At 43.8% G+C, this 16,288-nt stretch overlaps 1 protein-coding gene across 3 annotated transcripts in view; it reads right to left on the bottom strand.

The window, feature by feature from the left end:
• Nucleotides 1–16,288, bottom strand: part of gabrb2a (gamma-aminobutyric acid type A receptor subunit beta2a) — a 42,940-nt gene that overhangs the window by 460 nt on the left and 26,192 nt on the right. Inside the window, exons 4-9 of one of the 3 annotated variants that reach the window (XM_056295082.1) lie at nucleotides 15,360–15,580; nucleotides 8,058–8,140; nucleotides 4,220–4,357; nucleotides 3,755–3,907; nucleotides 1,765–2,009; nucleotides 1,099–1,248 (exon numbers count right to left, since the gene is read on the bottom strand). In XM_056295082.1, coding sequence (XP_056151057.1) covers nucleotides 1,099–1,248; nucleotides 1,765–2,009; nucleotides 3,755–3,907; nucleotides 4,220–4,357; nucleotides 8,058–8,140; nucleotides 15,360–15,580 — 990 coding nt within the window. The remainder of the gene's footprint in view (nucleotides 1–1,098; nucleotides 1,249–1,764; nucleotides 2,010–3,754; nucleotides 3,908–4,219; nucleotides 4,358–8,057; nucleotides 8,141–15,359; nucleotides 15,581–16,288) is intronic. The other 2 variants (XM_056295090.1, XM_056295098.1) reach the window with 2 other exon arrangements.

Raw genomic sequence — 16,288 nt, 5'->3', positions numbered from 1 at the left:
AATAAGGTTTAATTATGATCCTTATTAAGCCATTTATGATTACATAAAAGGTAATGAGGTGCTAGAGTGGGTTGTGCAAATGAGTCAAAACCGTCTTACTTACAGTGTTCAGTATCGACAAAACTATTAGACCACTTCTTACATAGTTAGTATCGTATATAGTTGCATTATTGTCAGTATATCTACAGACAATATGACCACAAAACGATGAAATCACGCTCCTGTAAGCATACATAGCACTCCACAAAATTAATTTTCATGGAGAAATCTTCATTGTCATCTCAGAATTTCAACCAAGGTGTGGTTAAAATTCTGAATATTCACAATACAAATCAAGCAAATAAAGATAAACAGAAAAGGGAAAAAAATGTGTGAGGATAAAGGTTGAGAGAAATAGCAGGGACTTTGCAAAGATGAAGGAAAGGTTAAAGGTTCAGGGCAGGTCGGGAAGGACATTGTGGGAAGGGATATTGGATCGACATTTCTTCATCCACAGCCTGACTTGAGAGTAAAACATCTCTGTGGTCCTGTCGATCAGTTGAGAACAGATCTTGCGATATCTGTTGGTTTTGTGTAACTTACTCTGAGGCAAAGCCACTCAATTGGCCCAAATCATCAGACAGCAAATGATCTCTTTTTCTTATCGATTAGCTTGAGCAATATATCCCGACGATCTAATTTTCTTTCACTTTCTTCACGTTTTCTTTAGAGAGTCATCAATTGCCTTTGCGACTCGGCCCGTCTCGAACCGACATTGTCTGAACAGTAGCTTCGGGTTCATTTTTACCCCCCATACTCTCCAGCCACATTTGCCATCTTCCATCACTTTGAATCTATGACCTGGTAGGATTACATCCAAAATGTGATGGTTTCATCACAGTCTCCTGAAATTAAAACTGCTAAGCCATGTTTGTCAGGAAAATGCATGAAGAGCAAACCAAGAGAGGGGAAAAAAAACACAATGGTGGGAGTGATGATCAAAGTTTCCTTAAAAATCTATAGAAATCAAAGAAATGCAAAAAAAAAAAAAAAACAACTTCTGTCTTCTGATCCGGATTGATTCAGATTGATGACATTATTAGTTTTGACTTTCAAAACCTCCAGTACCTTATTTCTTTGCTCGCCTAGTCCTAATGCGGCATCGTCCACAAAGATGGGATCCCACATCGAGTCATATGCGTCAATTTCCCTCTGTTTCATTCTGGCATACAGAGCATCATCTCTCTGAACTACATTTCCCACCAGCCACTGCAAGCATACAAAATCAGCTGTTACTTAGGGAAAATCGTAGCTTGCCACAATCAGCAGGAAAGTTTTTTTTTTGTCGCTGTTGTTGTTGTTGTTGTTGCTGTTGTTGTTGCAGCAGCTAACTTTAGCAGGTGAATAAAATTTAAAGGGAAGGCTTGCAACCTCAGCCACTGATTAGTCCAAGATGCCTTTGCCCTTTGAGAGACACAGAAAAAACAAGATAAGGTATAAGCCAGTCATTTGTCGCTTCACTGTTTCAAATCTAGTCTGTGTAATAATTCTGTACGCTTTATTTTTTTTTCTTTTTCTAAATTCAGCTGTAGTTGATACACAAGACTAAACCACTGAGCGCTATAGAGTGGGAACAAAGGACCCTGGTAAAGGATCTCAAACACTGATCACAGCATCACATTGACCATGAGGTGAGAAGAGGTCATGGCCCCGAGCAACAAAAGCCGCATCAGTCAACAGCACGACACCTTGAGAGAGGACTCCCTCGCCGTGATGGACACATACCTTGTTTGGGTCGGGTCTCAGTTTCTCGTTATTAGCAGTGGCTGCTTTCTCAGCCGCCTTCTTCTGTCGTTGGGGTCCCCGGCCAAAGAAGATGTAGTTGACAAAGGCATACTCCAGCAGGGCCAGGAAGACAAACACGAAGCATCCCATCAGGTACATGTCAATAGCCTTCACATAGGGGATCTTTGGCAGGGTCTCTCGCAAGTGGGTGTTGATGGTGGTCATGGTCAGCACCGTAGTGATCCCTGGAGATCAGTGGAGTTTCAGTTTTAGACAGAAAAGGAAGTCTTTGGGTGTCATCCCCCATTATTGTCATTGTGTTAATATTCACAAACTAAACTTATCTGTGTCACAATCCCTCGGCTGGGAGATTAGGTTTTTGGTTTTTGAATTGTGCTGTCAGTCATTCCGATTTGCTTCAAGTCAAAAGACAGGCATCAGGTGGTTATGAATATGTGTTTGGTTAGGAAGCGTAACCGTCATTGTTCATAGGAGTTCATTATATACCACAAATTTGGCAGACAGACAACAATGAGACAATGTGAGACCATATGGACAAATGGATCCCTCCAAACCATATGAGAATGCTAGCCTGTGTGTACATGCATGCATGCGTGTGTGTGTGTGTGTGTTTGTGTGTGTGTGTGCGTGCGTGCATGTTTTTTTATGTCTGTGTTTGTTTTTGGTTTTGTGTATTTGTCCACACACATGCAGTATGTGTCTGTTCTGTGTGAATAATTGAGGATTACGGGGTCTCTGTTCAATTGCGTAGCCAAAAGCACAGTGTTACCACTTTGACCATCTGCTATAATGACATAGCACGATTCACCTGCTTCTTCTGACATTACACGCGTTGTGTTTGATCTGTTAGTCATCTGTGTGCACAATCTGCATTTGGTCAGATTCACACGTATTATAAATAACTCGGCAGCCAGCGGTGTCACTGTAGCATGTTGCCAATCGCTCAGTGGCCACACTCACCCATACCCATAGCCACATTTGCCTGCTTTTCGATTCAGGCAACTGAAAAAAAAAAAAAAACCCCAAAAAACAGCGGATCTTAAAATCTCGAAACCTTACCATTTATAGACCCTGTTTGTGGCTCCATGTCCAACCCTCATGCACACCTCCTCAAAAATCAAATTCCTTGTGGCGAGAACGGCACAAAAAGAGCTCAAAGCGTGTTTTTTTTTAAAATGTTCAACCTATCATGCCCTATTTGGGTGCAACTGTCATTTTAAATGTTTTTGGAATCACGCTTTAGGTGGCTGCATGGCTCAGTATTGCAGTCAAACATTTGACGTTATTGTAGAAAAAAAATGCTCATGGAATGCCAGCACTTCATAACAAGGTGCATTTGTTCAACCGCCTGCACCATTCTCTGGACCTGACAGGCTGTGATCTGGCTATGATCTGGCTCTGATAAGCCAGGATCTCTGCCCAGTGAGAAGCACTGGCAGACAGACAGGAAGGAAGAAAGACAGCACGCTTCAAGGTCAAGCTAAAGCATCTTCCCCTCTGTATGACTCATGCATACAGTCATCTCTGAACAACAGACATTTAACTAGACGGCCTATCACAGCCCACTATTACTCACATGCTTACAGCTAATGACAAGAGAAAAAAAAATCTGAAGGATAAATGCTGGGGAATGATGAAGAGCCAATTCCCTGTCAAAACAGAGCTCAAGCTTATGAGACAGACACACTCAGTAAATCACATGGCATTAACCACCTGCAGCCCCATATCAAAATAATTCATATTGTCACTACTGTACGTAGGATTTGATAACACTCATAACACTGTAATGAAGCTGGTGTAACCCCTTGAAATACCCCTTAGCCACTTAATGTAAGGTAATGGCCCATATATATGGAATCTATACAAGTAGCGTTCAATCATTTCCCATAGCTTGGTCAGCAGTGTGAGGGTGGTTGTGTAGTTAATGGTGGTGGTGGTGGTGGTGGTGGTGGGGGTTAGTGGGTTCTACCCAGGGCAACTCTGGCGGCCGAAGCGTCGTAGTTGATCCAGAAGGAGACCCAGGAGAGGATGGTGATCAGGATAGAAGGCATGTAGGTCTGCAGGATGAAGTAACCAATGTTCCTCTTCAGCTTGAAGCTAAGGGACAGGCGGGGGTAGGAACCTGTGGGAGGTAGGGGGAGGGATGAAATTGTTTCAGGAATAGAATTTCCTGAATGACGCCCACAAGAAGCGATATTTTCTGTGACACCGGAAAGCCTGCCATAGCACTTTTCAATATGTTCTTTTCATATTCAATTTTAACGTCAAACATAAAAATGGCTGTTACAGAATAAACCTTATGATGTTTGCCGCATGCTAAAACTGTTACGGTACAGCTCAGCCTTCCAGCTGCTATATATGGCAATAGGCTCATTGGGAAAGTCAAACCTGTGAAAAGTAAAACCTGTGCAAACGTTCTTGCTCTCTGTCCTACCTGTGGAGAAGACCACGTTCTTGGAGATGAGTTTGTAGTCGACAATAGAAAACTGCGGCAACTCTATTCTGTCGACGCCTGACACTGCTCCATCTCCACCTCGCCAGTAAAACTCTATGTCATCTGTGGTGTAACCATCTGCAGGAGGAGAAGAAGAGAGCCCTTGCAGAATTAGGGATTACCAGTGACTAGAACAAATGAAGAGTACTATTATGGTCATTCTCTTTTTCAATTCTCACATGCTGCAGCAATGTTGAACACGTTAAAATGTGTGAATTTGTACATGCAGAGTCACATTATCCTGTCTGACCCCAAATGTTTTTAGCCACCTGTCACCTGAGGTTGGTGATGAGGGATTCAGGTTAACTCTGGTGGCAAAATGCGCATGCGGCATTTTCCTGCTACTGTCTTTTACAGAGAATCAAACAAATTAAAATATGAAACAGGCACGAGGGTCTTCAGCGTGCATAGGAGTACTTCATCAGTATGTTGGTATCACTTAATGATCTTGCCACAGCTTAAGGTAAAAGACACACACCTTTGGAGATGCACCTCCAAAAGGTTTTGATAGCAAGAACCATATGGAAAACAAAACACGCGGCGGTTGTTGTGCATTCAATGCACAGGCTTTCTTTCTTTCTCTCTCTCACTCTTCTTTCCCCTTTTAAATTCTAGTTTAGACAAACAAGTGCCATTTTGAATGTGCATGAGAATATCACAAGCACCAGATATTTTGAGCCGGATGCAGCCGGTTGGTGCACATGGACATTGCAGCGGGGGACCCTTCTGTCGCAGTGTCTGCCTCTGTCATGTACAGCATCATAAGCGAAACAGCAGGCAGGCATCTCCCTGCTCTGAGTTCTACTTTGTCTGCCTCGTACTCATAATAACAGGCAGCGACCTATTTAGATGCAATGAATAATTAAACCCTGAGCCTTTGATTTTTTTTTTTTTAAATTGAGACGTAATTCCTCCTTCTACTCGCATTGACATTCAGGTGAGGCTGGAAATAGGTAGTGGCGGGGTGTTATCACTATTTGGGCAGGTGTCTTGCTTTTTAACTAACAAGACCTCCTTCTCTGATTTTGCTTTGAAATTTGCATAATTATTTTGGTTTTTTTCAGGCCATGATACTGTAAAATAAAACGTAACGAAATCAGTTCAGGTCAAAACACGGTCTGGTGAAAACGTATCAAAGCCCGGCCGTGGTTTATAATGTGTTGAATAAAAAGCCCCGAGAACAAAAATCGACGAATGAAACAGTTCTCACAGCACAGCACTACCATGTGCATTATCTTGAGCAGATTGAGCAACCCAGAATCACCCCAATTAGCCAGCCAGAGTCCACTATGCGGCCTGTTTGATTTACAGCTCAGTCCAGTTCTGATCAGAGGGGGCTGGGTTGGGGGGGAGGAGGGGAGTGGAAGAAAGGGAGGAAGAAAGGGAGGGAGGGAGGACTTCATGGCTTCTGTGTTTGCTGGTCACTCAGTTTACATCAACTCCATTAGTTCTGGGCCATTGTCTCTGTTTCAAACACTACATTTTTTGGACAGAAGTCTGTCAACCTATTACATCACCGTGCTTGTTCAGGACTGTGCCTGTTATGTCAGTCCAGAGAGAGAGAGAAAATATAAGAGAGAAGAGTGCGAGACAAAGAAAGAAGGTAGTGGATATGGGTAAATGATTGCATATACATATGGGGGTGTGTATTTGCACACACACACATATATTTATGCATAAACATATATATATACATATATAAACACGTATATATATGTATGCATGTTTATATATGTGTGTGTGTGTGTGTGTGTGTGTGTATATATACATATATACATATATACATACATATCTATCTATATATATCTCTCCATCCATCCATCCATTATCTAAACTGCTTATTCTGCTCTCAGGGTCGTGGGGATGCTGGAGCCTATCCCAGCAGTCATTGGGCGGCAGGCGGGGAAACATCCTGGACAGGCCGCCAGGCCATCACAGGCCGCCAGGCTCTGTGATGGCCTGCACATATATATAGCACACACACACAAACACACAAATATATATATAGATGTAGGAAAACAAACTTTTAATACATAGCAGTACAAGCTTGTTTCATGCGTCACGCACTCATCAGCTGCTAATGAGTGCATGACGCACAAAACAAGCTTGTACTGCTATGTATTAAAAGTTTGTTTTCCTACATCTATATTGATATTCTGCTCATTTGTTGAGCATTTTTATCAACACCATTAACGGTTTCTGGAAAAAAAATGCTATATATAAATATATTTATATATCTATATCTATCTATCTATCTACCTATCTATCTATATGTATGTGCGTGTGTATATATATATATATATATATATATATATATATATATATGTATAAACATATTTTCTCTCAAGAGGGTGGTGGAGATCAGTGATCCAACATGTCAGATCACTGGCCTGGGACATAGTAGTGGGCTGCTGGTGCTCATAGGGATCTCGGGTTTTAAGACTTCTGTCGGTTAAAAATGCATCAAGTTTATCAAGGGAAGTGAGAGTTCTCTGGGCTCATTAGTCTGAATAAAATAGCGCGCTCTGGCATGAAGCGACTCCGACGTTAAAACCATCGCCAGTTAATCCATATGAGAGCAGATACTGCCTAGTGATCAAAACTGGAGCCCACGTGAGCTGTGTGAACTGTGTGTAATTGTGCTTGATTGTATGTGATTGTGTGCGTGTGTGCGTATGTGCATGTGCACGTGTGTGCATGCATGTGAATGTGTGCTCACATGCAAGTCTGCATACATGTCTGCATGCATGTGTGTGAAGCTGAGAGCGTACATTTTGTGTGTGCATGTGTATATATCCCTGTGTGGGAGAGAAAAGGAGAAAAAAAAGTGCGCGTGATGGAGAAAGATAAAAAGGCAGGGAGAAAAAAGAGAAAAGGATGAAACCGTGCAAAGAAAGGAGATGAGAGAGGGAACCAGAAAGAGAGAGACACAGAGAGAGAGAGAGAGAGAGAGAGAGAGAGAGAAGCCAACAGGCTGGAGGACAGAAGAGAGTGGATAGAGGTAGGTATAAAGACGTGAACAGAAAGCGGGTGAGTGAGAGATAGAGAGAAGGAGAAAGACGACGGCACAATGGGAGAGGAGCAAAGCGAGACGGGTTTGACCCACACTGTTTTCGTGCTGCTCAGTGCTGAAGGCAATAGTGTGATCAAACCCAGGAAGACTGAGCCCTCCATGCCACATCTCAGCCCCATAATCCATGTCTCCAGGGAACCAGATAAAACACAGAGAAGACCTCGTCTTTCTCTCTTATGTTTCTTCTCTCTCTCTCTCTCTCTCTTCCTCCCTCTCTCTTCCTCCCTGCCTCTCTCTAGCCAACTCAAGTCCTCTGCACTACGTACGACTGCGCACTCGTTGTGAAACAAGCTGGCTTTAGTGTGTAACCGAACAGGCAGTTTTGGGAGGTGGAAAATGCACTTCGAGGAGATAGATACCACACATTACATATGCTATCTCTACATCCTTGAAACTCTGGACACAAACAATGTCCTTTAACGGCTAGGGCAGCAAATAAATTTGAGTTGAACTAATTAGGGTGGATGTTATCGGCCGCTGAGCCATTAGTGATGCTCCTCTCCACGATGCCTATCTTGTGATTTCTTCTCATCGGCCTTTCTCAGCGCTTTACATGCGTTCTTATCAAAACTGTGCCTCACCACCACTAGGCGGGCTGTATCAAATCTGGCGCTGTGTAAGTGGGATCTATTTATGCCTCATCCACATGTGGGTGTGCGAGCTTGTGGTAGGGGAGAGCCAGTTGTCAGGGACGACGGTACTTACAGCTTTCAATCTCCAGGGTGCAGTTTTGCTCATCCAAAGGGTAGCGGCGCAGGTCCATCATACAGGCGGCCGTTGTGGTGATCCTACACAAAGAGTGGGAAGGGAAAGAGAGATTCATCACAGACCAAGCTAAGGCGGCGGGTAGCGCAGGCATTCATTTTATTTGACATTCATTAGTGAGTGTGATACGCACGTAAAGCGGCATGAGCAAGAATCCATTTTGACCTCCTCACAGCATGCCAGATCTTCCAAAAATGCCAGGTTGAAGGAGAAATCTATACAATGTCAAATGAAGACCAAAATCGACCCGGAATTGTGCATAGTTTGCAAAGTCTGAAATTTTCAATACAGTTCCTACTTAGGTTTCCGAAAGAACACCACACATCTTCATTGATGATAGGCCTTGACTGAAATCTAGTGAACGCCTCTCGCTTTCCCTCATCACTAATGAATGTGACCTGCCTTGTCCTCAGTCTTTTCACGTTTTCCTTTTCTACCCTTCTTCTGCACCTGCTAGCTCAACGTAATGGCATCCAATAGGTTGGGCACCAAGCTAACAGTGGTTTCCTTGGTCTAAGGCATCCTTTTTCCTGTCTCCAAAATTCCTTTTACTTTAATCAGTCAGTTTTCATGGGAACATTCAGGCTGCTGTATCCGCTATGCCCCACTGAGCCGTGTTTAGATAGTTTTGGAGCAGGTATGTTCCAGGAGTCTACTATAATAAAAGGTCCTTGCATGCAAGCCGTCCATATCTGAAAGGTTCACTTAAGGTGGCATAGTTCCTGCTACACATAAGACAAGTTGACCAGAGCTGAAACTGGCTGGCACCTGTGCCAAAACCCTCCGGCTCTCCAACAGAGACAGGACACACAACTGGCACATGCAATTACAGACACTAAACCTACCACCCTGGTCTTGTTAGAAAACACACACACACACACACACACACACACACACACACACACACACACACACACACACAGACAAACAAACACACACACAGACACACACATGCACAAACTGGTAAGATATAGAACGTGATACCATCATGCAATATAATTCATAATGGTGGCTTGTAGGAGAAATCAGTGTTTATGTTTAAGTTTCAGTCATGACCTTGGATGTCCTTTGTTAGTGATGATTAGTATAGATTCATGTAGTGGGGCTTTTGTGGTTTGTTTGAGCACAGCGATAAAAATGGTTGGTCAGTGACCTCACCTAGCCGGCATACTGCGAGTGCTGAATAGACAGAATAGATTGTTGGATAGATATGAAACTTGCAATGGAAATTGCAATGGAAAAAAGGAAAAGGAAAGTAAAAATAAAAGGCTTGATATCATCTTTCCTGTGTTGTGCTCAAATTTGAGCCTGGAGACAGCAGACATGGAGACAAGATAAACCAGCTCTGAGTGTTCAGCTTTTGCCCAAGCTGGTTAATAAGAACAGACTACGGTTGACATACCATCAGGCAGAAAGGTAGTTGGAAACCTAAATCACAATATATTTCCTCTCATAACTTCACCAGAAGTACAAGCTAATCTTGAAGAGTGCTTTGTCTTTAATAATTAAGAGCACAAGTTAATTTGAAATCCTTCCACATAAGACTTGCAGCTCCCCTGGGCCCAGCCAGGCAAGTTTGGGATTTCATTTTTTTGAGACGCAGTCTCTCTCTCTCTCTCTCTCTCTCTCTCTCTCTCTCTCTCTCTCTCTCTCTCTCTCTCTCTCTCTCTCTCTCTCTCTCTCTCCCCCCCCCTCTCTCTCTCTCCTTGCTCTCTGGGCTCTTACATAAGAGCCAGTTAGCAGGGCCATGGTGCAATGGAGGATTAACACAGGAGTCTTACTGCTGTCCTAGTTTACCCCTATATGGCCGGAACTTACTGGGATGTTATGCTCGCCAGCCAGTCACTCACCATCAGCACCATCACTACCACTAAGTCATCACATTGGCACAGGAAGCACAGGGGAAATGTGTAAATGAGGCCAAAATGGCAGGGGTAGAAATAACAGCCTATTTATAGCCCACCTACATCATCGGCACAAGTGTCGAAGCTTTTTCGTCGCGGAGAGACGGTGCAATACTGATCAAAATTTTTCCCTTGCATTGGCTGTGATGCTGGCATGTCAGATGGGTTTGCCCACATCAACAGCAGCTCATCCCTTCAATGGACACCAAGTGACCAGGGAGAAGAGGAAACAGATAAACTTCTCTCTGGCAGAATTCCTTGTCTGTCTCTTTGTCTCTCCTCCTCTCCATCGCGGTAGGAGGGAGTGTGCTGTAGACCTTTGCAGCAGTGATCGTGGACCGTAGCCCTGTTTGCTCTTCATTAACATCAGGCCGGTCCCTCTCTCAGCACAACCTGCCGGGGGAGAGGCCACGTTCCACCAGATCACGCAGATTCAAACACGGTACATTTGCTCTGTGTCGGAGCTAATAGGACATGGAGGTCTAAAAAAAGGCTGTTTTGTTTTTCCTCATGCATGCTCCCTCACAGTTCAACCCAGGCAGTGTGTGGACCCCCTAAGGCAGCCTGTGCACCTTTCTTCCAAATGACCTTGTTTATGGACACAACACAACCACCATGAATTCCCAGACAGAATCTCATTTCAAGGGAGAGCTGCAACAGAGACCTGACAAACATAAATATGCAGAGAAGGAAGACCAATCCTCAAACCGGTGGCTTTATTAGAGATGTCGGTGGCTTTGTCGAAAGTGAAATGCGCGATAAAAATCTACAAAAATTTTTTTGTTAATTGTCTAAATTTACTTTTTTTTAATTAATTCTGGAATTGCATATCGTTTGTGGGAGCTGACTAATCAGGTTGAAAAGGAAATAAAAAGGGAGAGGCTACCTCCATTTTGAATAGAGAGCCTGTGTTGAGCTGAGGAAAACATGGCACGCCTGATTGGTTTTCCCTGTCCAGGCACTGTTGCCAAATCTGAAAATAAAATGTCTGCGTTGGCTCCACAAGAGCCTCATATGTATGCGAGAGCATTATCCCAAACATGCCTGAAACTGGGGAAAGGCTTCTCAACTCCAAATTACAGCAAACGCATCGAGACTCTCATCCAAACACAAGTTGTGTCAAATCACTCCGACACTGTCCTGGCTGATCATTGATTTGAAACAGAGATATGCAGCTTAGAAAGCTATGCTAAGCCCATATCGATGGTATTGGCAGGAAAAAAAAAAGGGGGTTATTCAAATCCCTCTCATCCTCCACTCAGCAGTTTTCTCCTCCTGGCCATGCGAAGTCATCTATTGAGCTGTGGAGTGAAAAAAATCTTGCCCTGACAAAAGAGGATGTCAGTCTCCATGGCACAAGGATATGTCCTTTCACAAAGGGACTTACAATATTCACAGAGAAAGAGAGAAAGAAAGGGACAGCGTAAGAAAGAGAAGAGAGAGAGACAGCGAGGGAAAGAATTCTAGTAATTTCTCCATTTTGAATTAAGTCTGGCCTTCAGTCAGTGTATGGATCTCTCTCTCACACTGAATTTTAAGCAAAGTGGAGCAGCAGCCCTGAGTACGCTCTTGAAAAAAAAAAATTTTTCTGTCATTACGCATCCTGTATGAAACACTACAAAAAACACTAAAGAGAGGTTGTGTATCATCAAATTTCTTTTTAGTGTGTGCGCGTGCGCGTGCGTGTGCGTGTGCATGCACGTGTCCCCTCACTGCCTGGGCGGTATTCCTGTTATTGGCTGAGCCTTTTCAGGGGCTTGATAATTAGATCAGGCTGCTCCTACTTGATAGTCAAACTAAGCTCTAAAGTGACAGTTGGGAGCACTGTTGTAATTTTCTGCTCCTCCCGGTAATTGAAGACCAGGATTTGGCAGGATTGGGGTGCGCTACAGTCAGGGAATAAGGTGGTAAACAACAGCCTCAGCCCTCCTCCTCTGCACACACCCCAAAAATAACAATCCCCCATCCACCCATGCAGTCACTCACGCATGCATGTGTACACACACGCACGCACACACACACACACACACACACACACACACACACACACACACAAAAGTTTACGGAGCTATCCTTCTTAGGCACAAAATTAGGACATTGCATTGACTTCCATTCATTGTGGACAGCCTAACCCAAACCTTAACCTAACCTCAATTCACACCTTACACCTAATCTTAACCAGGACGTTAGAAATGATGTTTTCTGGGGCGCCCCGGTAGCGTAGCGGTCCATTCCGTTGCCTGCCAACACGGGGATCGGCGGGTTCGAATCCCTGTGTTGCCTCCGGCTTGGTCGAGCGTCCCTCCAGACACAATTGGCCGTGTCTGCGGGTGGGGAAGCTGGATGTGGGAATGTATCCTGGTTGCTGCACTAGCACCTCCTCTGGTTGGTTGGGGCACCTGTTCGGGGGGAGGGGGAACTGGGGGGAATAGCGTGATCCTCCCACGTGCTACGTCCCCCTGGCGAAACCCCTCAATGTCAGGTGAAAAGAAGCAGCTGGCGACTCCACATGTATTGGAGGAGGCATGTGGTAGTCTGCAGCCTCCCCTGGATTGGCAGAGGGAGTGGAGTAGCGACCGGGATGGCTCAGCAAATAGGGTAATTGGCCAAGTACAATTGGGGAGAAGAAAGGGGGAAAATTCCAACAACAAAAAAAAAGGAAACAATGTTTTCCCTCACAAGGACCAGGCTTTGGTCCCCATGAGAACTACTGGTCCCAACAAGATTAGTGTTTATACTGGAAAAGGTCTCCAAAAGGTAACAGAAATGCACACACACTACTTCTAATTTTGTGAAGGTCCCTCATTTACTATACTCATTTGCTTTCCCTCAGCCCCTAACCTTCACAACCAGAACTACATGCCTAACCTTAACCCTTATCCTAACCTCATCCTAATTCTAATTCTAACCCCTAAACCCAAGTCCTTACCCTAAAACAGACCCTTAAAGAAATGAGGACCGGCCAAAATGTTGTCTCCTTGCAAAAGTGTCCTCACTCTGATGGTTGATAACTCAACTTGGCCCTCTAAGAATTTCACATTTATGGATATTGTGATGTATGCATGTAGATATATACATATATATCTACGTATAAGATATATAGCATCACATAGGTATGTGCTAAATGAATATAATATCAATCTACTGCACTTCTCCAGATGGTACGGTGTTTGTTAATTGTACTATCTTTCAGTGTTCGTTACAATGTCCGTTAATTCAGCTCCGACCCCAAAAATAGCAGGCAGCATATTTAATTTGACATTTTATTGTGGAGGGATTATTGTGGAAGGAAATCTTGTAGCATGAAATCTTATATATCAATATTCATAATGTTATGAATATATTATGCTTAAATAAGCTTTACTTACACAAATGATGATTAGGTGGTAGCAGTTATACCCGATTTTATTCAAAGACATACCGTACAAGAGGACGTGTGTGTGTATGTGTGTGTGTGTGTATGCGTGTACTCTCCCTCTCTTTAGGGGACGTAGGAAAAAAGATGTGTGGGGTAAAAAGGAAGTGTGGAAAAATGGGTGCGTGGGAAAAGGGAGGTGTACCACTGCGTTATGCTTTCCCTCCCTGGCCTGCTTTTCAACTGAGCTTTAGCAATGAAGACCCTGCAACTCCTCTCAGTTAGCCATCTTCTCCACCCAGAGTCCTGCTGTTGCAACCAGCCTACCCGTCTCTACAGGTATGTGTCAGCGTGCTCTGAGCACACAGGCATCTGGCCAGGCTGCCTCTGACAGCAGTTTGTGTCTGGACGGACTAGCATCAAATGAAACCCAGTACCAGACCCAGAAACCAAATGGTAGAGGAGCCAGGAGGCACCAGCACTGACATGAACCAGGTATCCGAGCAAACAACCACACCAGTCTCCGTTGCACCCATCCTCTCAAATTAATAACACTTCTCCATGTTATTCTTTTTTTTTCTTTGTTTTTTTTTTCCTGCTGGTATGAAAAAAAATATGTCATGTGCCTACAGCACTGAGTCAGGGCATTATGAATTATATTTGTTGATTTTTAAAACAGTGAATAGCAATGAATTATCTGGTGCAGTGCAGATACTTAAATTTTTTAAGCGGCCTTCGTACAAGAAGGGCATCTCAGCCGGCAGAGAGAGAGAGAGAGAGAGAGAGAGAGAGAGAGAGAGAGAGAGAGAGAGAGAGAGAGAGAGAGAGAGAGAGAGAGAGAGAGAGAGAGAGAGAGAGAGAGAGAGAGAGAGAGAGAGAGAGAGAGAGAGAGAGAGAGAGAGAGAGAGAGAGAGAGAGAGAGAGAGAGAGAGAGAGAGAGAGAGAGAGAGAGAGAGAGAGAGAGAGAGAGAGAGAGAGAGAGAGAGAGAGAGAGAGAGAGAGAGAGAGAGAGAGTGTAGCAGAGTATGAATGAACACTGCAATGCTAACGTCCCAAATTCGCAATCTAAATTTTATCTTTCAAATGCAGGCACTAATTTCAGATCATTTGTACAACCATCACACTCACATGAAATAGGCTACAGATCAGAGGAGCAGGCAGCAGTGACCAGCAGCTGCACTGAGATGATGGGAGGAAAATGCTGGCCGGTGCAATCAAGTATGCTGCAGCAATGCAAATACAGTCTCTGTGTTTGTATTGAACTGCTACATTATTGATTATGATTTATCAATTATAAATGACAATCTTCTCAGAGATATCACAGACCATCCCCACAGGGAAATATTTTCTAGGTGTGGAGAACCCGCTTTCACAATCAGAATCGGAACCAGAATCAGGTTTATTGGCCATGTAGGTTTGCATGTACATGGAATTTGACTCCGGTTTCCTGGCTCTCACAGTGTACTTAACACAGAATAACAACACAACAATCTTCAGATATATACTATACACAAGGATTAACTACAATACAGGCAAAATAAGAGGCGATAAATTGCAATGGTGCAGAGAATATATCAGAGATGTTGAAATAAATGTTAGCAGGTTACTTACATACATGTCTGAGGTAGATGGACATGACAGATCAAGTGCTATCAATTACCCTTCTTCATTTTGCACCCCACCATTCCATTACTGATCATAATCAGTCAGTTATTGATACTGATGACCAACAGAGGCTAGGAAAGGCTGTAAAGCATTTACCTCCTGCACATAGTAAGTTCATTGTAAAGCACGCTGACCAAAAACAGATGGTGGTGGGGGGGGAGTTATGGAGGCCCTCACTTGTTCCGACTCTGTCATTTAAACAGCCTAATGAAATACAGTACATCAAATACACCTATATCTTTAGGTTATAAATCGTGACCAATACACTGACAATGATGATCTTGAGACCGCATAGAACGACAACAGTAAATGGCTTACCTGAGTCCATAAAGCACTGTTCCATCAGGGTGGAGACGGATCATTCTGTTCTTGACTGTGACGCCATGGACGAAGGACTTCTTGTCATTGAGAAAGTAGGTGTCCGGGACCCACAGCTGGTCCGCCACTCGATTATCCAGAGTCAGATTGAGGGCAATCTCAGAGTACGACAGACGCTTGTCCCGCCACGCTTGCTGGAAGTACATAGTCAAAGTGTAGTCCTGGAAGAGAGACAGAGGGAAGCGCAAAGTCAGTGTGGAGAATCCAGACTTCAACGTCAACCTTACACTGAAGAATGAATAATGCACAACTTTTACATCAACCTCAACCGTGAGCCACATGCCACATTGTACGTTGTGTCCTCCGGTGATCACATTTGAATACAAAGGCCACGGCCTATACTTAAGGTCACGGTGGCTGGGGTTTGGGAGGTTGCAATTCAGCTATCCTCGCTTAATTTTGAGACCATAACCAGAGGGAAACTTTCTCAGCTGGCTGCCTATTGTCTCATGCTAAAAATATCCGTTTCCACTCGAATGAAGCCACTTTCTGCTTCATGGGGACAATTCTCTTTACTAGAAAAGCCCAGTAGACTATCCCAGCTGGGGCTTTCTGCCTCACTGTGCTTTCCCCTTCTCTTATTCGAATGCTACTCTTCAGCAGCAAATCATCAAAACTCTTCTTCTTCTAGGGTTTTAGTTGTGAGTTTTCCAGATGTGAACTTAATGAGCAAAATGTGTCTTCTTCGTTAAAAGTGTTGCAGTTATTATGGCATGCACCTACACATGCATATGCTAACAGTGTGTACCACTGTACTTGATCTGCTCTCTATCTGTTTGTCTAGCTGTGTCTGTCCATCCGTCTATCTGTCTTTCTGTCTATTTCTGTCTGTCTATCTGTCTGCCCATCTGTCTGTCTGTCTGTCTGTC

Source organism: Lampris incognitus, chromosome 1 (assembly GCF_029633865.1).
Source record: "Lampris incognitus isolate fLamInc1 chromosome 1, fLamInc1.hap2, whole genome shotgun sequence".
Taxonomy (NCBI): domain Eukaryota; kingdom Metazoa; phylum Chordata; class Actinopteri; order Lampriformes; family Lampridae; genus Lampris; species Lampris incognitus.
This window is presented reverse-complemented; position numbering and strand designations above follow the sequence as displayed.